The 18,890-nt window shown below is 44.0% G+C and overlaps 1 protein-coding gene across 1 annotated transcript in view; it reads left to right on the forward strand.

The window, feature by feature from the left end:
• Positions 1-18,890, forward strand: part of LOC120054087 (SLIT-ROBO Rho GTPase-activating protein 1-like) — a 159,612-nt gene that overhangs the window by 114,248 nt on the left and 26,474 nt on the right. The window contains exons 9-15 of the mRNA XM_039001469.1: positions 4,536-4,733; positions 5,338-5,422; positions 6,766-6,793; positions 10,422-10,455; positions 14,212-14,272; positions 15,373-15,450; positions 16,341-16,475. Coding sequence (XP_038857397.1) covers positions 4,536-4,733; positions 5,338-5,422; positions 6,766-6,793; positions 10,422-10,455; positions 14,212-14,272; positions 15,373-15,450; positions 16,341-16,475 — 619 coding nt within the window. The remainder of the gene's footprint in view (positions 1-4,535; positions 4,734-5,337; positions 5,423-6,765; positions 6,794-10,421; positions 10,456-14,211; positions 14,273-15,372; positions 15,451-16,340; positions 16,476-18,890) is intronic.

Here is an 18,890-nt window from a genome sequence, read left to right on the forward strand (position 1 = left end):
CCACTCAGTATCACCACTCCTCATTCCACTCAGTATCACCACTCCTCATTCCACTCAGTATCACCATTCCTCATTCCACTCAGTATCACCACTCCTCATTCCACTTAGAATCACCACTCCTCATTCCACTCAGAATCACCACTCCTCATTCCACTCAGAATCACCACTCCTCATTCCACTCAGAATCACCACCCCTCATTCCACTCAATCACCACCCCTCATTCCACTCAGAATCACCACCCCTCATTCCACTCAGAATCACCACGCCTCATTCCACTCAGAATCACCACGCCTCATTCCACTCAGAATCACCACGCCTCATTCCACTCAGAATCACCACGCCTCATTCCACTCAGAATCACCACGCCTCATTCCACTCAGAATCACCACGCCTCATTCCACTCAGAATCACCACGCCTCATTCCACTCAGAATCACCACGCCTCATTCCACTCAGAATCACCACGCCTCATTCCACTCAGAATCACCACGCCTCATTCCACTCAGAATCACCACGCCTCATTCCACTCAGAATCACCACGCCTCATTCCACTCAGAATCACCACGCCTCATTCCACTCAGTATCACCACGCCCCATTCCACTCAGAATCACCACGCCCCATTCCACTCAGAATCATCACGCCTCATTCCACTCAGAATCACCACGCCTCATTCCACTCAGAATCACCACGCCTCATTCCACTCAGAATCACCACTCCTCATTCCACTCAGTATCATCACTCCTCACTCCTCATTCCAGAATCATCACTCATCTGAAACTTTCAAATGATCCAGTTCGCTTAGTAATTGAAGGTAGTACTATAATAGCGAAAGCCTGAAAAGTTTGTTTGGTGATTTAGGACGTCTTTAATTTGAAACGTCTAAGCTATGAGAAGCTTAATCGCCTGCCAACCCTCAATTTCCTATCGTACACTGTCATTCTCCCTGTCCAGACCTATAGTGTTGTAGTACTGTATGTTTGTGGTTTGACTGGGGTATTTCATGCTGGGCTACAAGGCTCAGGCTATCACACTGGGTGTGTAATGTATTTCTGAACGGGGAGTTGTTGTTGATGCCTAAGCCCAGCTGGTGCTTTCACACTGGCTGTATGTAGTCAGTGCAGGCAGCACCCCTCTGTGTGGGAGGTCGTGAAAAGCCATGGTGCTGCATGACCTTGTCTGCCTGGATGAAACGGATGCCCCACACAGGTCAGGACGAGGAACCACTGCTCTGTGTCCTGCCCACCAGATGGCCTCTCTTTCTTGGCATGGTGTGCCATTTCTGTTTTTGCTTAACTTCTTACGGCTGAAATCCCGTTAACGGGATCGTTTTGACAACAGCCAGTGAAAGTGCAGGGCGCCAAATTCAAACAGAAATCTCATAATTAAAATTCCTCAAACATACAAGTATTATACACCATTTTAAAGATACACTTGTTGTTAATCCCACCACAGTGTCCGATTTCAAAAAGGCTTTACGACGAAAGCATACCATGCGATTATGTTAGGTCAGCGCCGAGTCACAAAAACACAGCCATTTTCCAGCCAAAGAGAGGAGTCACCAAAAGCAGAAATAGAGATAAAATTAATCACTAACCTTTGATGATCTTCATCAGATGGCACTCATAGGACTTCATGTTACACAATACATGTATGTTTTGTTTGATTAAGTTCATATTTATATCCAAAAATCTCAGTTTACATTGGCGCATTATGTTCAGTAATGTTTTGCCTCCAAAACATCCGGTGATTTTGCAGAGAGCCACATCAATTTACAGGAATACTCATCATAAACGCTGATGAAAGATACAAGTGCTATGCATAGAATTAAAGATATACTTCTCCTTAATGCAACCGCTGTGTCAGATTTCAAAAAAGCTTTACAGCAAAAGCACACCATGCGAAAGTCTGAGTACAGCGCTCATCCACCATACAGATACCGCCATGTTGTGGAGTCAACAGAAGTCAGAAATAGCATTATAAATATTCACTTACCTTTGATAATCTTCATCGGAATGCACTCCCAGGAATCGCAGTTCCACAATAAATGTTCGATAAAGTCCATCATTTATGTCCAAATACCTCCTTTTTGTTCGCACGTTTAGTCAAAAAAGTTATATTACAGTTTGTAGAAACATGTCAAACGATGTATAGAATCAATCTTTAGGGTGTTTTTATCATAAATCTTCAATAATGTTTCAACCGGACAATTCCTTTGTCTTTAGAAATGAAAAGGAACGGAGCTCGCGCTCACGGCCGCACGTGTCACTAAACTCAAGGCTTTCTGCCAGACCCCTGATTCAAACAGCTCTTATTTGCTCCCCCTTCACAGTAGAGGCCTGAACCAAGTTCTAAAGACTGTTGACATCTAGTGGAAGCCTTAGGAAGTGCAATCCGACCAAATTTTACACTGTATATTGGATAGGCAATCACTTGAAAAACTACAAACCTCAGATTTCCCACTTCCTGGTTGGATTTTTCTCAGGTTTTTGCCTGCCATATGAGTTATGTTATACTCACAGACATCATTCAAACAGTTTTAGAAACTTCTGAGTGTTTTCTATCCAAATCTACTAATAATATGCATATCTTAGCTTCTGGACCCGAGTAGCAGGCAGTTTACTCTGGGCACGCTTTTCATCCGAACGTGAAAATAGCTCCCCCAGCCATAAGAAGTTAACATAGTGACGAATGACAGTGGGACTTGGCATGCTTTCTTGGCATAGTGTGTCATTTTTGTTTCTTTGCTCCACATAGCAATGAATGACATTAATTACAGCCACTCTGTGTGTGTGTGTGTGTGTGTGTGTGTGTGTGTGTGTGTGTGTGTGTGTGTGTGTGTGTGTGTGTGTGTGTGTGTGTGTGTGTGTGTGTGTGTGTGTGTGTGTGTGTGTGTGTGTGCGTACGCAGAATCAGTTGTGTGATCCGTTAAACGTAACAACACACAGATGAAAGGGGACTTGAAAGAAAGAGAGCCTTGGGTTCATTCATACCACCCTGTTTTTCTCAGGTGGGGCAAATGTTGAATGAGTCATGGGTCAGACAATAGAAAGACGAGCTATAATCTGTTCCTGTCTCTGTGTGTCGTAGCTACATGTGAAACCATGTAACGCCAATGTTGTTCTCCTAATAGAGGTCATGGGTTTCATTGAGATATTTGTCATTCAAGCACTCACATCTCGACTAGTTACTAGCTCGTCTATCAGTAGTACATGCCTTCTGACTTTGATGGTCACACGCCGTAACCTCCCTGTCAGAATTCTGTTGTATGCAGAGTGGCGTTTTCTGCTTCAGATGGTGGTTAGGCTGTTTCTGTTCTTTGCGAGTTGGTCTCTCTCTCTCTCTCACATTCTCTCTCCTTCTTTATCTCTCTCCTTATTTCCCACTCTCCTTATTTTTCTCTCTCCCCCTCTCGCTCTCCTTCTTTCTCTCTCTCTCCTTCTGTCTCTCGCTCTCCTTCTTTCTCTCTCTCCCCTTCTCTCTCTTCTTTCTCTCTCTGCATCGTTTCTTTGTCGATGACTCACGCTGACACATTCGACAGTCAATCTCAGGTTCTGGCAGGTATCTCTCTCTCTCTCATACTCTCTCTGAACCACTTCATCAGGTGAACACATGCTCTCTGAAATCATGTGAGCCCTCGGCATGCAGCACCATCCTTTCCCCCGTCTATCTACCTCCTAACTCTCTTCTTAGTCTCTCTCTCTCTCTCTCTCTCTCTCTCTCTCTCTCTCTCTCTCTCTCTCTCTCTCTCTCTCTCTTTCTCTCTCTCTTTCATCTCTCTCCTTCGATCCCCCCCCCCCCCCCCCCCCCCCCGCCAAATGTATCACATCAGGGCATCAGTGGAATGGGAGTGTTTTCAGGAGCCAACATGTCTCTGAGTGAGACCTATTTGAAGGTGGGAACAGTTTGTTCGCAAATAACATGCATTTCATTAAAGCTTTAACACAATGCATACATCATCCCCTGGAAAGAAGTATATTTTTGACTTAGTCACGGTTACCGTCAGTGTCTAGTGGAATATTGCATTGTGGTGTCCTCCCTCTGTTGGAGGTGATGGGATATGCTTGGCCAAGCCCTGGCGTTTATAAGCTCTTGGAAAAGCAATCGCTGACAGTGAAGTGGCGGCTTTGGAAATAAGAATGAAAAGCCTGGGACTGAGCATCATTCCTCCCTCCCTACCTACCTTCCAGCTCTATTCTATCTGTGTCTGTAAATTGATTGCCTGGTCTGGAGTCATGCTCAAGGACTGGTGCATTTGTCATGCTGCGTCTGAGGCTGGCAGAAAGCCATGAATTTCTCACATTAAGAGGGTGGTATAAGTTATTTGAATTGGTTTTTATTTGTATTTATTTATTTAACCTTTATTTAACTAAGCAAGTCAGTTAAGAACAAATCTTTTTTACAATGACGGCCTCCCCCGCCCAAACCCGGACGACGCTGGGCCGGTTGTGATTCAGCCTGGAATCGAAACAGGGTCTGTAGTGATGGCACTGTAAACCTGTAGTAAAGTTGTGGTCCTCTCTTGTGTTCTGTTCAGATCAAGAAGACGTCAGAGGCCACCCTGACCACCATCCAGGATATGGTGACCATTGAAGACTATGACGTGTCCGAGTGTTTCCACCACAGCCGCTCCACCGAGTCGGTCAAGTCCACCGTGTCGGAGACCTACCTCAGCAAGCCCAGCATCGCCAAGCGGAGGGCCAACCAGCAGGAGACGGAGCAGTTCTACTTCATGGTGAGTGGAGCGCCCTCTAATGGTAACCTCTGGGCTATGACTGGAGAGAACTGGTCAGGGTCATATTCATTGAACACAGTAGCAAAAATATTTTCAGTAAGTTGTGCTGACTTTGAATTCAGACTGACAGTCGTTATAGAAATTGCTGCTGTTGATCGATTGGCTGGAAAATATGAATACATGTTGACTACGTTGGATCGTTGTGATCCGTGGTGTCATGATAGTAGTTCTAATGTATCTTAGTAATAGAGCATGTGACAAAAATAGTATGTGCTCACTGTACTTGTTTTTCTAGTGATTTATTTGTATTTTTTAAGAGCTTTAAAATGCTGAATATATTATGTATTCCCTCTCTGGGCAATGTAACTCTGACACAAAGCTCTCCAAAAGTATCTCTTCCTTAGCGAGCGACTAGGCTATTCTCTGTTATTGTGTCCTCCTGGCTGTCTAAAGTTAGACATGGTGCGATAAAGCTTTAAAAAAAAAAAATCCCATTGTCGTTGTGTCCTTTACCTGTGGCTGCCTTATCAGAGATTGGTGTTTTAAGGGCAGGCAACGCTCACTTGGCTCATCAGCCCTAGTAATTACTCTGAATTCTCCACAGAAATTCCGTGAGTTTCTGGAGGGCAGCAATCTCATCTCCAAACTGCAGGCCAAGCACGACCTGCTGAAGAGGACTCTGGGAGAAGGTAAGGGGTCAGAGACCCTAATGTCATGGCCTACTTCATGTCTGTCTGTTCTGTCTGTCCCCTCTGTCTGTCCCCTCTGTCGTTCTGTCTGTGCCCTCTGTCTGTCCGTATGTCTGTCGGTCATTCCACCATCAAGACAGGAGGAAAATGACTGGGCTTAGTTTGGCTCAGTTGTTAACTAAGCATGTTTCCATATGTATTAAACAGTACACTGACTGAAAGTCTTGGCTATTGTCTGTTTTCAGTGGGCTGGGGTTTGTAAAGGAACTCCTGGCTAAGTGAAAGAGAAAGATTGCATGCACTTTCTGAACGAAATGCTGTGCTTTAGAACTCAGCTAGTTAGAAACAGTTAATAACATACTTGGTTGATTCTAAAATGGTCCAATTCAATCTCCTCTGGACGTGGTAACATTTCCCTTGTGCTACTTTCTCCATCGGGTCTCACGACTGAGAAATAATCTCAGCATTAGCGAGCCAAGTCAGAGCTAAAGGGACTGTGCTGCTGTATTATCCTTCTTATAGATTGATTAGTGGTTAGCTTAATGGCCCGGCAGAATTAGCGCATATTACTGTTATGTCTGGGGTCCCTGTGTTCTACATCGGTGGTATATCTCCTCAAGGCCTTTGACTAAGCTTCTGTCAACACTGAGCTGCTCCTGTTCCTGATAGCAACAATAAAGGCTGCTCCCAGGGTGGTCTCAATCGGTCGGTCTTAGTCAATCTGTTGACTGTACAGGGAGTTGAGATCGAGAATTGGGACTTTGATTATGACGAGCCAAGGGATCCTGCCTTCTACAAAGCTTTCAATTGTGTGAGTGTGTGTGTGTTACTGTGTGTGTCGTCGTCATGCGTCTTTATCTTTTATTTGTATTTATTTGAACCACCCCCTTCCCTGGTTGGAGGACCTGGTGGAAAACATAAACATTCAATATACATACATATAGCCTCTTCCTATTTTTACTGGACTCCCAAGTGCATCCGCAAATCGACCAATCCCGCTAATCTTAATTCCACCCCTCAGATGTCCACAGAGTAACCCATCTTTTACCAGTATTTTACCATTTCCTTATACAATACATCCTTCTATTTTACTGTGATGTGTCACGAGGGTCTTTAACCTCTCTTTTTGTACCATGTCTACTGAGATTGCCCTAAAAATAAATACTCTTTACCTAAGAGTATAATAATGAGGCCAGAGGTTATGGGCAGATGGCAGGGCTGCATCGTGCTTTACTGAGCGTGTGCACAAAGCTCTGCAGTGTCTCGGGGACAGGTCCCAAGTCTCAACTCATGTCCCCCCTCTAATCGCTCTCTCTTCCCCTTTCTCCCTTCGGTCTCCACAGGTCACAGAGGGGACTATATGACCACAAGGTAAGATCCTACCACTATCTCATATACAAACCTCTTAGGTTTTAATAAGACCGAGTTGTCCAAATTCAGTTCTTTAAAAACCTTCCCCCAAAAGTCATTGTACTTTCCATTGCGAACACTTTTTCTCGTTATCCTCCTAGAGTCAAATTTCCAATAACGTCTAGACACATTTACACTGGTTTGTAAAGAAAATAAAAGTTAGCCCCGTGAAATGTTTCTCCATCATCACTATGTGCACAGTGAAGTAATCCCTACTGTAACTCCTGACCTTGGAGAGATGGACAGCGGAGCAGAGAGAGCAGATGTTACTGCTCTGGACTCCCCTGGGATTTAATTTGCCATATGCCGAGCATGGCATGGAAATGATTCTGAATCCCCCTCCCCCCCTTTTTGAATTCTCTCAGATAGCAAAGCAATGTTCTTTCACAGGGGGAGAGAGAGGGAGAAATACTGTCATTTGCATGCAAATGCACTGTGTGTTAGTATCAAGATCAAAGTCCCTTTTGGAGGGAATATTTGTGACCCACCACCTGGATTCGGTCCTAAATTTTAAATTGTATTTTTACATTGGATTAAAGTAGAGACTCAGAGCTAGAAAATTGTATATCATACACTACAGTTAAGGAACAATGGGAAAGTAATTCTGCTTTGAAAGTTGATAAACTTGTAACCCCACTTTTGAGAAAATGGCCCGTGAATGTTTTGGTACACCGACTGGAGAGCTCTTCTTTGTCTACGCCCATTCAGCATCGTTCACACCCTTTTAAGCCTTAGCCCCACCCATCTCTTTAAGGGTTCACATGTGAGGCCATTTGCTAAACAGAGTGAGTACGGTAGTGTAGTAAACAACCAAAGATTTCAAGACTAAACGTGGTGAAAGTTGAAGCAGAAAGTAGTAGTGAAAATACACTATCTAGACCTTGGCCAGTATCCTAATCTGATTTTGGTGCAGGTCATGTTGTTCTTCACATTACCGTCTCTGGTGAACAGAAACTAAATCAAATGTTTATTTGTCACATGCACAGGATACAGAAGGTGTAAACAGTACAGTGAAATGGTTACTTGCATAGTGGAGTCTTTGGTTTAGACATCTAGCTAGCTAAACAATGAACCATAATCCCAACTCTAATGCCGCGTTGTATGTACACATACTTAGAAGCTCATGTTATAGACAGAAGTATGCTACATGGCAGGCCAATCCGAATTCGTCTCTCAGTATGTCCAGCCCATCCATTATCTCAGCCAATCACGGCTAATGGGAAGGTTCCTATATTTTTCCGTGGCTAAACCAACTAGGCTCGTAATTTAACAATTTTTTTCGTATTTACAGATTGCATACAAGTTTGTAATTAAGGCACATGAAAGTTCACATGTTCCATTTCTGCCCAAAAATGCATTTTGATAATTAAAAAAAGAAAGCGTTCAAATGTCTCTCCTGTGAACTAGTGACGTGAGACATAGGCCTAGCTTCTTGAAACGGATCACATTTAAGGTTGAGGGTGATTCTATGAATAATGAAACATTTCTCTCGACTTTAAGCAGTCTGATATATTGATTGTTTTGACACTTTGCTCTTGGTACAGGGTATTATTGTATTCAAAAATGGTTTACTCCATATACAAACGTATAATTACGAATAACAACTTAGACACATGAACAATGACTACATCTCATTTGCCCAGACCCACATGCTCACACCCACATGCTCACACCCCCATCCCTAGTGCCTGTATTATTGTTTGTAACCTGGCCTTAAATTGTACCAATTTCTTTTTCTCGGTCACCCATGTTATTTCAATAATAAATCATTCGATTTTTCCATTGTACTAATGATGGCAGATTGATTGACTTCCAAGTTTAGTATACGTTTTTTCAAGATGAGTGATGAGATGAGAATCGTCCAGCCCATTGTGTATCTCACTACACCCCCATATGCCATGTCTTGAAATATGCAGACAGACGGATTAAAACAAAGTTTACATTGTAATACTTTTGACAGCAAACCTTATAGCTCCGCCCACAACCTCCTGACTTCATCACATTCCCAGAGAGCATGGATTATTGAGTCGTTATTAGTTTTACACTTCAGATATGACTCTGCAGTTGTGCTGTAGAACTTGTGAATTTTGCCTCTAGTATAATAAATTCCCTATATTACTTCAGACTGGATTAAGCGTACATTTGAGTTAACTGTCATTTCGTTAGTTATGCTCCATGAGCATTCTTCTCTTGCCTATTCCAGTGGAAACCATGAGAATGACAGTTAATATCAGTATGGGAGCAACGGGGGATGACTAGAGGGACAACCCCGCTGGTAACGGTCGTGAGATTACTGAACTCACGAGACAACCACCCCCGTCCTAGATGCCACACACAAACACACACACCCTCTCCCACCGGGACATGTCGTGAGGTGGATGCTACCGCACGGCGCCCCCTCACACTCCACCCAGCAGGCCTGTTATTTTCATGACCTTTGATGTTGGGTGGAAAGGAAAAGGAAGGCTATCAAACCCTCTAACTATATAGGAGTTGGTGACCGCTCAATGAGACTAGTGGGGATATCCGATCAGGGCCCAGCATCATTTCATGACGAACACTCGGAAACTCTCAGAACAGGCTTACCTGTCCCTGACTGACCCCATAAACGACAACACAAGTCACTTTTTTGCCAAAGTTTAGAAAATGCATGCTTACTTGCTCTAAGCACGCATCTGTACTCTCAATGTCAGAATGTTTTACCAAACTATGTATACTGTATGTTCATGGTGGACGATTTCTCTAGCTTCTGTAACACCGTCTCCATTTTCTAGGCCTCCCAATGTGCCGCCAAAACCTCACGGTGGCACGAATAGGAGGGCTAGGCCCCGCTCGGTCTTTAACGTCAAGTTGTTTAATGGCAATCTGGAGTCCTTTGTCAAGGTACTGGTCAAGTCCGGCCTCAAATCCCTACCGACCGTCTCTCCGACCGTTACCATAATGATGACCGTAACTCAACCACTCTCGCTTGTCCTTTTTCCTGGGGTTTGATCATTACGCCGACTAAAAGTCTGTGGTTCTATTTTTTTCGGGTTCTCTCTGCAGCTGTGTAGTCTCAAATGCTGGGGAAGCACAGAAACAGCATTGGTACTGACAGGGTGAATCCAGGGGAGGTGGAATAATGGCAGAGCAGAGGGCACGTGAGCACGGAGTGGGGGGGTGAAGGAGGAGAGGATTGAGGGACGATGTTTGTCTCCATCTTTCCCCCTGAGTCCATGCCGTCAGCTATGGCATTGGTATTCCTCCCTCTCTTTGTTCTTCTCTCTCTCTCTCTCTCTCTCCTCTGGCTGGTATGAAAGCAGCCATTGTCAGCAGGATATATGCGACAGCCAGGGGACGGTGGCCAGAGCGATAAGGGATTCACCACCTCATAGTGCCCTGCTGTCCTCCCTGCTCCTTCCGCCGCGTTTGATAGCCGCTCTGTACTCAGTGTGTGGGGGGTGAGGGCTGGGCTAGGCTGTGGTACTGTAGGTGGCTGCTGTGGTGATTTAATCTCGGTTTCGCCTCTCTCTCTCTCTCTCTCTCTCTCTCTCTCTCTCTCGTTCTCTCTCCTCCTGTTCTCTCTGCTTCCTTTTACTCTTCCTTGTAGCCGCGGACGACGGAACTCGCACGCCAGACACCAGGTAGAGTGGAGAACCTGGAGTCTAAAGGGACCGATCCCTACTGCTGCCTGTCTGTCTATACTGACTTCCCTCCTGTCTGTTTGTCTCTCTTTCTTCCCTGCCCCTAACACCACTGCCACTTCCTGTCTGTGAAAACCTTGGACCTGTGTGTGTTGATGTGCAATACTAACTCCCTGGAGGTTTGCTCTGAAAGACTGAACTGCCCACATCTATAGATGTCATTTCATTGATATCCTAATTCCTATATCCCTGTGTCCATGGTTGAGCTGGATACTGAAGTATAACTTGGCCCGTACCCAATAAATTGCACATCTACCCCGTTCTTACAATTTGGCTCAGATTACATTGTACAATTATTAGAATACCCAACACTTATTTTAAACCTTCCAACATCTATGTTGATAGGTATTGGATTTCTCCCAACATATACTATCTGGCTTAGTCCTCACATCATGTGATTGTATTACATCAGCATGCAGTGTAGTGGCCCAGGCCCTGTCCATCTCCGCTACAGAGCATTGGTAGCCGGTGATTCCTGGAATCCTGGCATGATTTCTGTGTTTGGGGCCATGTGTATATCCCCTGGGGTGAAAACAGAGCCAAAACATTATTAGAAGCATGTAAGAGTTCTCTGCCCCAGCAGAGAGATGGCAGCTGGTACTTCTGCAAAGTGTAGAGTGCAGATCTGTACCCTTCTACTGAGGGAGGGAGGGAGGAATGTGTTTTCTGTAATGCAGAGTTCCCCAGTGGTCAGCCCGTGCCCGGTGTGTTTGTTTGGCCCCTTAGGTTTTCTGAGCAAACACAAATAGTACAGTACCAGTCAAAAGTTTGGACACACCTACACATTCCAGGGTGTTTCTTTATCTTTACTATTTTCTACAATGTAGAATAATAGTAAAGACATAAACTATGAAATAACACATGCATTTCAATTAACAGGTGTGCCTTAAGTTAATTTGTGGAATTTCTTTCCTCAATGTGTTTTAGCCAATCAGTTGTGTTGTGACAAGGTAGTGGTGGTATACAGAAGAGAGCCCTATTTGGTAAAATACCAAGTCCATATTATGGCAAGAACACCTCAAATAAGCAAAGAGAAACGACAAGCCATCATTACTTTAAGACATGAAGGTCAGTCAATCCGGGAAATTTCAAGAACTTTGAAAGTTTCTTCAAGTGCAGTCACAAAAACCATCAAGCGCTATGATGAAACTGGCTCTCATGAGGACCGCCACAGGAAAGGAAGACTCAGAGTTACCTCTGCTGTAGAGGATAAGTTCATTAGAGTTAACTGCACCTCAGATTGCAGCCCAAATAAATGCTTCACAGAGTTCAAGTAGCAGACACATCTCAGCATCAATTGCGTGAATCAGGCCTTCATGGTCGAATTGTTGCAAAGAAACACTACTAAAGAACACCAATAAGAAGATGACACTTTCAATGGACATTAGACCAGTGGAAATCTGTCCTTAGGTCTGATGAGTCCAAATGTGCGATTTTTGGTTCCAGCTGTTGTGTTTTTGTGAGACGCAGAGTAGGTGAACTGATGATCTCCGAGGTTCCCACCGTGAAGCATGGAGGTGGTGTGGGGGTGTTTTGCTGGTGACACTGTGTGATTTATTTAGAATTCAAGGCACACTTAACCAGCATGGCTACCACAGCCTTCTGCAGCAATATGCCATCCCATCTGGTTTGCGCGTAGTGGTACTATCATTTGGTTTTCAACAGGACAATGACCCAAAGCACACCTCCAGGCTGTGTAAGGGCTATTTGACCAAGAAGGAGAGCGATGGAGTTCTGCATCAGATGACCTCAGATGACCTGGTCTCCGCATTCACCCGACCTCAACCCAATTGAGATGGTTTGGGATGAGTTGGACTGCAGAGTGAAGGAAAAGCAACCAACAAGTGCTCAGCATATGTGGGAACTCCTTCAAGACTGTTGGAAAAGTATTCCTCGTGAAGCTGGTTGAGAGAATGCCAAGAGTGTGCAAGGCTGTCATCAAGGCAAAGAGTGGCTACTTTGAAGAATCTCAAATATAAAATATATTTTGATTTGGTTAATACTTTTTTTGGTTACTACATGATTCCATATGTGTTATTTCATAGTTTTGATTATTCTACAATGAAGAAAAAAGTAAAAATAAAGAAAAACCCTTGAATGAGTAGGTGTGTCCAAACTTGTGTGTGTGTATGTATGTATGTGTGTATATAAATGTAAACGCAACATGTAAAATTATTTAATGAGCTGAAATAAAAGATCCCCAAAATTTTCCAAATGCACATTTAGCTTATTTCTCTCAAATGTTGTGCACAGATTTGTTTACAACCCTGTTAGTGAGCATTTCTCCTTTGCCAAGATAATCCATCCACCTGACAGGTGTGGCATATCAAGAAGCTGATTAGACAGCATGATCATTACACAGGTGCACTTTGTGCTGGGGGCAATAAAAGGCCACTCTAAAATGTGTAGTTTTGTCACACAACACAATGCCACAGATGTCTCAAGTTTTGAGGGAGCGTGCCATTGGCAGCCACCTCCAACGTTGTTTTAGAGAATTTGGGAGTACGTCAAACTGGCCTAAAAACCGCAGACCATGTGTAACCACGCCAGCCCAGGACCTCCACATCTGACTTCTTCACCTGCGGGCTCGTCTGAGACCAGCCACCCGGACAGCTTCATATTTTAGAGTGGCGTTTTATTGTCCGCAGCACAAGATGCAGCTGTATAATGGTAATTCTGTTTAACGAATTATATATGGATTATCTTGGCAAAGGACAAATTTTGACTAACAGGGATGTTCACATATTTGTGCAATTTTTGTTGCTGTTGAGGAATTAGCCTTTTGTGCATATGGAAAATGTCTGTTCTTTTATTTCAGCTTATGAAACATGGGACCAACGCTGTACATGTTGTGTTTTATATTTTTGTAAAATCACCAGGAAATCAACTCAAGGTTATTTTAATTTAGAAAATCTGTTCCCAACTATTCCCACGCATAAATAAAGACTCATCCCAATGTAATTAAGGATTTAAATTATTATTTTTTTGTCAAATACTAAATCTGTTTGGGATTCTTGAGGTCAATTTGCACTGGACAAATTATTTATAACTATGTTCAAGTCCCCCGACCATCCGGTCAAGGAAGAATATGTCCACGGATGAATGTAATTGGGGACCCCTGCTGTAAAGGGACAGTTCCTCCTCTTTCCCTTTCTTACTCTCCACTCCATAGGAGTGCGTTAGTAGTGCCGTTACATAACCTGACATAACTTATCACTCCCAAGTGTGCTCAAGTGTTGACTTAACACGATAAAGAGGCCATTTTTTTGTACCACTGGAGCCCCGTAGAGTTGTATTGGGTAAGAGGAACACTTGCACAGGCTTGTCGTTGTGGTCAGTGAGTCACTACTGTAGATTTAGTGATCTATTCAAATCATGGAGACGTTGTGAGTGGCGTGAATGGTTCTGCAGCTGCAAAACTCCAGTCTGTCTCTGTAAACTTTCAATAGGATCATTGGTAACACTACCGTAGTCCCTCTCATGCCTATGGCAGATGGTATAATGTCTTATATAGTTGTTATAAAGGCTTTATAAATGCATACATAAGGGGGGCTTCAGTAAAATGTTACCGATCATTATCAGTCTAATGGTGGACATGCATGTAGATAAAAATGTGTGTGTAAAGTCTGTATAATATATTGCGTTTGAGGATGATCCATCTATCACTAATGACATGCCATTCCTCTTGTTGTGAAGGACTCTGGACAAGCTATCCCCCGCGTGGTTGAGAGCTGTATTCGATTCATCAATCTGTATGGTGAGTTGATCATCCATGATTTACTAATATTTCGCAATGCAACAGCTATGGTTTTCTTTCATTTTCACACCATTTGCAGGCCAACCAAGTGTAACAGTCAAATTGCTATTTGGTGCAGATTTTTTTCTTTTTAAAAGCTCCTAAATTGTGTTCAACCTGTTCAATATTTGACCTTTCCAAGTTTGGTCAAATGTAACATTCCGGCAATTTCAGTGTTCATTGTTTGCGTGGGTCCATTCTTCCCGTGTCAGTGTTAGAATCCGTTTCATTTTAGTCAGTCATGGGAAAGACTACGCAGATACCATCTTGTTTACTGCAACCCTCCATACAGCCAATGGGATGCAACCGTAGAGAGATCGCAACATTGTATCTGTCCCTTTTATTGGCGTCTGTGAGCACGCAGGAAGCGCCATTGAGGCCATCTCCATTATGAGATGTTTGCTCACGAGTATAATGAATTGGCTGATCCCTCCTGATGACCTGGATGGAATTGTGTGATCCTTCCTTAACCCATAGGAAGTCCCACCCAGTTGACTACTTCAAAATGGTGAAAGTCCTCAGTGGTGCTGGCCATGCTAAAACAGGCTTTTGGGCACCTGAGTTCTCTAAACATCTCTAATGATGCAACACACGAACACACTTCCTTCACACACGCTGTGAAATAGGTTAGTTAGGCTATTACTGTAATAAAACTCTTACAGAACATGTCAGCTTAATCATTTGACGCTAATGACCTCTTTCCGCGTTTTGCGGACACCGGCGACGTCTTACAGTACTGGGGCGGCCGTCTTGTGACGGGGCAGACATCGGCTAATTAAGCTCTGCGCTAACCTCTGACCTATCTCCTTATTAAATCCCGGCTGGAGGACACTTTAGTGAGACTTGATTGCGGTCTCTCTCGCTCATTAATTATCTTTAATTGGAAAAGTGAAGGGCTGGAGGAACGGGATGTGGCCTTTTAGTTGGGATTTAAACTGGCTTTTTGCACTGGTGTTTTTTGTAATGGCTGCCTGTCATCATGAACTAAATGTGTGTGTGTGTGTCTCTCTCTATCTCTATCTCCTCTCTTTCTTTCTCGCTCTGTTCTTTGTTCTCTTCAGGCCTTCAACATCAAGGAATATTCCGTGTGTCCGGGTCTCAGATGGAAATCAATGACATCAAGAACTCATTTGAGAGAGGTGGGATGTTATTAACATGTTAGTCAATTGACACTTCACACATTTGAAATGAGTGGACATGAATTGATTATATAATACTTTGTAGCTACAGACTTTGACTTGGTCTAGTTGTCACTTCATTTACTATTTTAAAATAATTTGTTTACACTGGTAGGAACTTATCAAATGTATTTATAAAGCCCTTCTTACATCAGCAGATGTCACAAAGTGCTTATACAGAAACCCAGCCTAAAACCCCAAACAGCAAGCAATGCAGATGTAGAAGCACAGTGGCCAGTGCTCTTCTGGCTCTGCTGGGTGGAGATTATAACAGTACATGGCCATTATTAAAGCATAATCGTTCTTCAAGATGTTCAAACATTCATAGATGACTAGCAGGGTCAAATAATAATCACAGTGTTTGTAGACGGTGCAACAGGTCAGTACCTCAGGAGTAAATGTCAGTTGGCTTTTCATAGCTGACCATTCAGAGAGAGAGAGAGAGAGAGAGAGAGAGAGAGAGAGAGAGAGAGAGAGAGAGAGAGAGAGAGAGAGAGAGAGAGAGAGAGAGAGAGAGAGAGAGAGAGAGAGAGAGAGAGAGAGAGAGAGAGAGAGAGAGAGAGAGAGAGAGAGAGAGAGAGAGAGAGAGAGAGAGAGAGAGAGAGAGAGAGAGAGAGAGAGAGAGAGAGAGAGAGAGAGAGAGAGAGAGAGAGAGAGAGAGATCCGGTGAACAGGTCAGGGTTCCATAGCCGCAGCAGCACGACCAGGTGGACTGGGGCCAGCAAGAAGTCATCAGGCCAAGTAGTCCTGAGGCGTTGCCAGTGTGTAAGTTTAACTTCCTTCTAGTGAGGGGAAATCACATCATTACCTGCATACAACATATCCCTCACATACACTTATCGGTCTCCCAGGTAACGACCCGTTGACAGATGACGAGAACAACCACGACATCAACTCAGTGGCCGGTGTTCTCAAACTCTACTTCCGGGGCCTGGAAAAGTCCCTCTTGCCCAAGGAAAGATTTAACGACCTCCTCTCCAGTATCAGTAAGTAGCTTTAGTTACCAGTCGTCTCCACACAGCTGGGTGTACTACAGTATAATACACACTCAAACTGAGACACACACACACACACATATTATGGGTATACATATGATGTTCAACGTAGTGTGTTGATATTCAATGGGAGTGCATTGGGACTCATTGTGTGTCAGCCAGACCAGGGGCGTTCTATGAGCCATGTAGGTCCTAAGTGGCCTTGTTCATGGCATTGATGGGACCGTATCATTAGTTAGACCGTATTCACATGCTCTTTGCAGGCCAACTCGTAATGTCCCACTTTGGGGAAATCATCACAAACAGCCTTGGGCCTAGACATTATAGTTACTTGCTCGTCTGGGCTGTTTTCGTCAATAGCATGCTGCTGTGTTACCCCGTCTTTGTGCCCGGGTGTGAATAGTACCACTTTGTGTTGTTCGGTCTTCTGCGCTGACTGGAGCATTCATGGGATGAGCTGGGACACGAAGCTCACCGTACAGCCTGGTGTTGGGTGATGAAATGTAGAAAGGCAGAAGTACAGTAGTGTTTACATCAAACCAAACAGTGGTGACTTCGCTTCTCTCACACAGACGGTCGTATTGTTCTCTTACCGTAATGGCAGTGTGACACGGTCTGACGTAGTTCAGTCAGCCCTTTGTGGGATTCGCTCTGACCTTATAAGATGTCATGTGGGGGCTTTGAGGGTGGACTAGTGGAGTAGCCACTGTTGTTCAAGAACAATAAACTGGCTAGTGTGAGTCACATGTACTGTACTCGACGTGTGCTGTAATGCCTTTGGTGCGACGGTGGGGTGTGTGTGTGTGTGTGTGTGTGTGTGTGAGCGAGATATGGCATTGGCTTACACTTGTGAGGGATGGGGATTCCCTGTTGTTTACATTCTCTAAGGCCTAACATACCAGCGCTTGGAGAGTGGGCCTCGTGCCCAGCCAGCAGTCTCCATATGAATAAAACCCTGTATCCAGCACAGTGTCAAGTTTACTTTAAATGGCTGCCTTACTGGGTATTGGACAAACACACGTGTCTGTACATGAGGTTGTATAGTTGCAAGTTTCTGCCTTGTCTGTCTACTGTCTTCCACAGCGAGTGAGGTGGGGTGATCGTGAGGAAAGAGGGGGGGGGGTGTGACTGTTCTTTAAATAGCATCCTTCTGAAGTGTTCAGGAACCATGCAGAAGAGAACTCACGTAAGATGAATAACATCACAAGTATTCCCTAAAGCCCATCTCCCAGATGGCCCAAACTCGTTTCACGGTGACAGCGCTATTTCAGGAAGCCATCGTCGTGGCCAATGGAACAACATGAAATGGGCTGCTTTGGAACAGAGGAGATGGGCGAGTTAAAGCGTAATTGAGCAGCGCTCAACACTTTGTATGATCGTTCTGACACAAGACTAAAGTTTTGTGAGATGCTTTGTCATAATTATTGCAGCAGTGACAAAAAATGGATCAATACGGCAGAGTTTATTTTTATTTTTTTCCTCTCGCTGACAAGAGAGAATCGAGAGGGAGATGATAACAGAGAGAGATACGAAGAGGTAGAGAAACAGTGCGAGGTACATTTGTACTTTAGTACTTCAGTAGACACTCTTGCCCAAGCACTTACAATCAGTGCTTTTTTAAACTAAAGTAGGCACGCGTGCACGTGCGCGCACGCTCCCTTTCCCATCTGTTAGAGTGTCACTTTCTTGTGATATTTAGGGCAGCAACAGAACTGGAAGCGGCAGCATTTATTCCAGTGTGATTTATAACTGTGGAATTGTCCTCAATGATATTTATAACGGTTTTAAGAACAGTGTGAGTATCCTTACTGGTATTTGGAGCTGCTTGGAGCTTCATCTATGGTTAGTAAGTCTTTGTAAGGGCCCATGAGATTGTAGCCTGATTAAACCAGAGTGAATGTGGCGCTCACCATTGAGCGTAGCATTCAATCTGGTTCAACCAGGCTATAGAGCAGGGGCCGGCAACAGGTGTGCCAAATCCAGCCCACAAGTGATTTAATTTGGGGGGGGGTTGTATTTTAGTTTTTGGTTAAAAAAAAGAAAAAAGACCAGGAATAATTGAGAAAATCTGTTCCCAAGTATGCCCCCCCCCCCCCCCCCCAAAAGAGACATGTGATCGTGTCTCAATGTAATCAAGGTATGAAAGTATTATTATTTTCAAATACGCTGTGCACAAATGATTATAATTGTGTTCCGGCCCCCCTGCTATAGAGAGTTGGGCCTTATCCTAATGGCCTCGCCCTTAATATGCTGCTTACAGCTGCAGGCACACTGGGTATCAATGAGTGAGTGGGCACATTCAGATGGATATCCGCCATTAAATATGCAGCCCTGCAAAGTGGCATGTCAGGCACATTTTAGAGAAGATCAGGGACGACGCACAGACAGAGATTGTCCCTGAATGTC

Source organism: Salvelinus namaycush, chromosome 9 (genome assembly GCF_016432855.1).
Source record: "Salvelinus namaycush isolate Seneca chromosome 9, SaNama_1.0, whole genome shotgun sequence".
Taxonomy (NCBI): domain Eukaryota; kingdom Metazoa; phylum Chordata; class Actinopteri; order Salmoniformes; family Salmonidae; genus Salvelinus; species Salvelinus namaycush.